This window comes from Andrena cerasifolii, chromosome 1, assembly GCF_050908995.1.
Source record: "Andrena cerasifolii isolate SP2316 chromosome 1, iyAndCera1_principal, whole genome shotgun sequence".
In the NCBI taxonomy this organism is placed as follows: domain Eukaryota; kingdom Metazoa; phylum Arthropoda; class Insecta; order Hymenoptera; family Andrenidae; genus Andrena; species Andrena cerasifolii.
The window spans coordinates 23,416,869-23,422,868 of NC_135118.1; the positions used below are offsets into that span (position 1 = coordinate 23,416,869).

The 6,000-nt window shown below is 44.9% G+C and overlaps 1 protein-coding gene across 3 annotated transcripts in view; it reads left to right on the forward strand.

The window, feature by feature from the left end:
• The window catches only part of LOC143370484 (UPF0489 protein C5orf22 homolog), a 683,248-nt gene extending 677,848 nt beyond the window's left edge, over window positions 1-5,400 (forward strand). For all 3 annotated transcript variants that reach the window (XM_076815684.1, XM_076815674.1, XM_076815694.1), the window contains exons 5-6: window positions 2,390-2,608; window positions 5,180-5,400. In XM_076815684.1, the coding sequence (XP_076671799.1) occupies window positions 2,390-2,608; window positions 5,180-5,309 (349 nt within the window). In that variant the 3' untranslated portion in view covers window positions 5,310-5,400. The remainder of the gene's footprint in view (window positions 1-2,389; window positions 2,609-5,179) is intronic.
• The last annotated feature ends 600 nt before the right edge of the window (window positions 5,401-6,000 follow it).

Genomic DNA, 6,000 nt, shown 5'->3' on the forward strand with positions numbered 1-6,000 from the left:
TAACGGACAATGGCGGTCCACGTTAAAAAAATAAAGGAAAGAGGGATGGAAGGGCGAGGGGTGGGGGCCCTCATTACGAGGGGCGACCCCGGTGTATTTGTCGATAAGGGGGCCTATATGCAAATGGCCGTCCCTCGGCCGGCGACGGAAGAAAAACTTTCCCTCTCTGTTTCGCCCGTTCACTCTGTTTCCCTCGGTGCACGAATAATGCCCTCTGACGGTGCGCCAATGTAGAAAAAGGGGGGTATAATGTATCGTAATCAGATGATCAATTATTAAGAGCGCGGCAAAAAAACAACGAGGGTTGACATACGACTGACAGGACAGAAACGTGTATCCGGATACGCGAGGGGCCCTTCGTTCCTTCTCCTCTCACCGTCTCCCTCTCTCCTCTCTCTCTTTCTCGTGGTAGAATTCCACGGGCTGCTACGAACGTAATCGATACCCTCAGCGATTTTAGAATATTCATCGAACGTGTTGCATATTTTATTTTGCCCGTGTTGAGGATGCTTGGGAAGAATTCTTGAGTAAATGTGTACTTTTCTTCAGCTTTAGGGACGGAGGACACAGGGATAGTGTGTTTTACCGTCGAATCTGTTATTTTGTGAAAGGAAAGCTCTTATGGTCACGCTAATTTACACGGCTGCTCAGTATAGAGTGCCTATTCTAAGGGTACCTTATCTTTCCGTGCAATAAGTAAATTTCAAACAATAAATATAAAATGCAAGTTGAGGAACTGCTTGATCCAGACCAAAATAGCTATTCAATGGACAATATTTTTCTTAATGACGAGGTGACTTTCGAGGTCCCGTAAAAACCTGCAGAGTTTAAAAGAAAAAATCTAAACTTCGGGTTACCGAAGTTCCCGCGCAGGTCTTCACCGTGCGCTAGGCACGAAAAGGATCGAAGCAAGTCCCAAAAGAGGTACAGACATTCCACCGAGGAAAACGTATATTCGACGTGATCCTCTGTGTATTTTTTTAAGGGTAGTAGGTCGTGTTAGAACGCACGGAAACTGGTTTCGTATCCTCGAGAGACCGATCGTTACCGACTTCGTTACACAACTGTTAGGATAATCTGCGGCGAGAATCATGAGCCGTGATACATGTACGTGGGTATGTATTGGTCGTGTCCGGCCCCGGGGGTGAGGGCAGGTGTACCCTCCGAGAGAATAATTAATATTCAGCGAGGAAAAAGTGGGCGAGAGCCGGCGATGGTCTTCTCTCCTGAACAGTTAGCGCGTTAGCAAACGGGCTGCATCGCTTCTAGACACGCAGCTGGTCCTCCCAAGAAAGACTCCGGCGCCAATTATCCTCGTCTTGTCGATCGTCCCTGTAACCGTAATTGTTTAACGTTTCGATCTGCTGGCCGGCACCAGCGGCCCAAATTTCATGGGACTGATTTTATCGCACTTCGTGGACTCCCCTCTTATTCCCAGAACTACTCCACTTCTGGGGTACCATAGCCTTCTGGTGACCAAAGATGGATTCTGCGTGGCAACGTTCACGAAGTCGAAGCTTTCGGTATGGACTCGAGGATCCGCAAGAATGCGAAAATTAATTATTCTCGCGAGTAAGGAAATAATTAAACAGCAAACTTACCTATATCCAGCTATCGCGCGACCATATATCGAATCCCTCAGAAGAAGGGAAATTCGATGGACACCGTCTTCGAATTAAGTCCCCAAACTTTTAAGGCGTGGTTATAATAGTAATCGGCAACGTTCGTGAAATTATTCAAAGCGCGACTTCGCCAGCGAATTGTAATCCGCTAACATAGATGCCGTTAATCTTCGGCTAGGATCTCGGTAGCCCTGATAACGAAAGCGTACAGTCTCGCGGTGCAGGACGAATTGCAGCTGCAGAAAACGAGGAAAACTTGCGATCAGATAAGGGCGGGCAGCAGGGGCGAACGGGCGAGGTATAAAAGAGTTAGAGAAAAAGAGATAGCGAAGGAGGGAGATGAGGGTGGTGGTGGAGTACAAATTACGACCACCCGGAACTGGTCCCGTGGCCGTGTTAACTTTCGTCGCGTGCCTTCAGGAAATGCCTCAACTTTTGCAGCCACGTGTTATCGTCCAGGCATTATAAACTTTCCATTGCTGGGCCTTTCCCTCTCCTTTCATTTTCCCTTTCCTTGTTTGCCTTCATTATTTACGACGCGTTAAAGAAATTTACGGCCTATCCTAGCGCGATGTTCTAGAATTTGCATCCTTCAAGATCCTCGCAGAATCTTGCTGGTAGATTCTCTATTTTTCATAGCTCGTATGAATATTTTATGAATAAAGTCTTCGCTGCGCGACAAACTGGGTGATATTTATTTTGATGCGTTCATTGGCATTGTAATAAGTTTCGCTATGCATTATGAACGTGTTGGGTATTGTTTTCAGGTACGAGGCAGTGCAACTGATTTATCGAGAAGTGACCAGCGTTTATAAGCAGTCGGATGTCGACTGGAAGCTTGTGCACGATGCGGGGTGCACCAGAGACGACACCGACTTGCCGGACCACGTTACCAAACAGAACGATCTCGATCGTTTGATCACTGGCACCTTTAGATCGTTCCTGACTGCTCTACCTGCTCTGCCAACGATCGTAACGATCGCAAGGTGAGGAGAAATAATGCGAGGATGATTATTATGCTAAGAGAACGAAGAAAGTATCGACTTAATTTCACTTGCATTTGAAGTGTCGCGTGGTGCAGGAAATCGACACGATGTCCTCTAAACGAACCGAATTCTTATACTATCAAAGGCTTAAAAGTAAAAATACTTAAAAAGTTAACGCCTGTAAGGCAGAGTTGGGCAGACTGTAATCTAATTACAAATTACAAATTGCGATTAAAATGTAATTGTGTAATCGATTACACGTTATTTTCTTTCTCATTCATTAAAATGTAATTGCGCAATCGATCACACAATTACATTTTAATCGTAATTGGTAATTTGTAATTAGATTACACTGTGCTCAAATCTTCTGTAAGGCAATAATATAATATTATCATCGCATCCTAAAAGGTATCATAAAGGACGAAAGTGTTGGTACAAAATGGAGGCAGAATTTTTCAGGTCGAAGTGGAAGCTAGAGAGGTGATCGTGTCTGTTGCCAGAATTAGGCACGACGTCCATTTCAAGGGAGCATCAGAATGGTCCACGATAAAAGTCCGACCGCGAGACGTGTTTTTTAAGGGGCGTCAAATTGAATTCCAGCTCTGCACGTCTGTATTCGAAAGTACACAACGCCGGGGTCACAGATGGCGTGGAAGAAGATGCTGGGAGGGCTGGGAAATAGAGAAAAAGGGAGGACCGTAGGGGAGGCATGGGGTTGGGCTGGGCGAGGGGTGGGTTCGTGGACGTTCGTGGTACCATCAAGCCCCACCTTCCATGTGGGCAAGGGGTGGCCTCGTAAGGGATGCACAAAATCATACCCCGACCTTTCGCCGCTCGTTGTCAGATGTCTCTGTCTTCGATGTCCCGCGACAGATGCTAATTATTCCTTTATCACCGTTCTACGCTCTAGTTGGCCGAATGATTAAGGCGAGACACGGTAATCCGTTTCTCAGTCTCGCCAGCTTGTAATAAACATGGCTATGCGACGGGAAATTGTTATTTATGGGATACGCATTGTCGAATACGACGATGCTCGCAATATCGTGGCGACGAAACGTTTCCAATGGGGTATGTGCATGCATCTTTGTGGAATCATTAGGATAGATTCATTAGAAATGCTCTAGGTTTTTTCATAAAATGTAACATTTCTTATCAATCCTGTACTCTAATGTTTACTATTTTATTTAGTGTTATACTATGCCCATACCTATATCTGTATAAATTCAAGCATACCTCTAGAATTGGATTCTGTATCCAAGAAGTTCTATCTATTCCTTGGACAAATTTGCCTACCGCAATAGTAAATGCTGTCCCATTTATCTAAATTAGAAGAATACTTCATTCGAACTTTTCCTCATTTTTCTTGCTGTAAAATGAAATCGTGTATTATGCAACGATACACGTCCTACTGTCGTAATTAATATTCTACGTTATTTACCGAAGGGAGAGAAATTAAAATTACAGCGGGACTAGGACGTTCGAGGCTCTGAAGCCTCTCGCAGGATTGTCTAATAATGAAATTGCGCGTCTGGACCGCGAGCGAAAATAATAACATCAGCTGTAAACGGTTGATTTGGCGCCATCTCGTGATGAAATTATGGAAGCGGCGCTCAGACTTCCGGCGGTGGCAGAAAAAAAATCGATTTCATCCCACTCGGCCCACTTCCCCTAACCACCCGCGTTCCATCCCCCTCCAGCCCGAGGACTCCTGACTTCCGGGGAAGACGCGAAAACGCCGCCGGATGTCGCCTCTGGACGGCACCGAGGTTCTGTAGCAGTTTGCCAGACGGCGATTAAACAGAAACAAAAAGTGAAAGCAAGAATAGCGAGGGAAAAGAGGCTGCTCGCCGCAGTAGAAGTTGGATCAACCCTGGTCGGAACCTCATAGGATTTGCTACAGACTGTTGACTTAGATTCTTGCCACGTTCTTCGTTGGATTGTAGTGCAACAATCCACTTAATAGTTCGAATGCATTTCTATTACGAAGCAGCCCAGGTTGTTTTGTTAAATAGTTTGAAGGATAATTCTACTAACAAGGAAACGTTCTCGTCTCGAAAATTCTGTCTTTAATGAAACTTTACGTGAATGTACAGCATATTAGAGTATGGAAGGAGCAAGTTTTTTCCTACGAAAATCCACTCCGAAGGGGTGAAATCATCCCTTAAAGTTATCACATCTTTTTGTGTTTTTTTTTAACGAACCGGCAGCTTTTTTAGACACTGAACAATTCTTATATATGCACTTTTGTCGTATCTAGCACCTTTACAAAGTTATATTTAAAAAAAAACGTGAGTACTTTAAGGGCTGATTTCACTTATGCTCCTTGCATAATCCAATATGCTCTACATTTGCACGAAGTTTCATTAAAATCAGAATTTTCAATTTGGGAACGTTTCCTTGTAAGATTTAAGAAATTCGAGAGTGTGCAGTATTTTCGTAAACAGAAGTGCTCTGAAATTCTTGAACATTTTTATTTTAACCCTGTATCTGAGAGTTGCTATAGTTACTATTAATCAATAAAGAGTTTCGTTGTAGGAAAGTGTGATTCAGATGGATTTTCTGTCTTTACAGATCCAGCGAGGACGAATACTGTCCCCCTGAAGACGTCGATCAGATCCAGTTGGGGGTGCTGGACGAACTTCGTCAACGTCTAGGAGAAGTGGACGTCCGCTTGACGTACCAAGATGAGGAGACGCATTAAACGCCACCACTACTAAATACCCCTCATTATCCTCTTCCTAAAATGTACGAAACATTCAATGAAATACAATAAACGTTTCTATGAAAATATCCACCTTCGAAACGGCTCGTTAGTCCTCGTTCCCTTTCAACCTTTGCGCGGTACTCGAACGTGAACCTCGTTTCAGCGTTCGTAAAAGCTCGCCTTTTCTCGCGAGGGCGGAATGAAATGACCCTCGAACAGATCAATTACACTTCTTCCCAGTAATAAAGGGAAAATAAGTGGAGAAGTCCGAGTTATCGTCGGTGCATCGAGTCAGTGGAATATATCAAAGGGTCGGTGAGGAAAAGCGAAGAGGAGGAGGAAGGAAACTGGCACGTCTTTGATCAGAGCGACGATTTACATAAGATCGGTGCCACTGGTCCATTATGAGTGGCGAGCACAATGCCAACCTGAAGGTTGGCGTTTTTTTTTTTGCATCGAAATACCCCTGCACCCCTCGGTCCTTCCTCGTCCCGCCGGTCCGTCCCATTTGCATACCGTAGGCCAGTTTCCCACACGTCTTAACATCGACCGTTCCCTCCTTTTTCTTCCCTTACATCCTCCTCCTGCTCCCGTCTCCCTCTGCTTCCTTTACCTTCCAACCCTCCCCCCCTCTCCACACTTTTTCTCGTTTCACAACCCTTTCAGTCAGCTGAGACAAAAAAGCCAG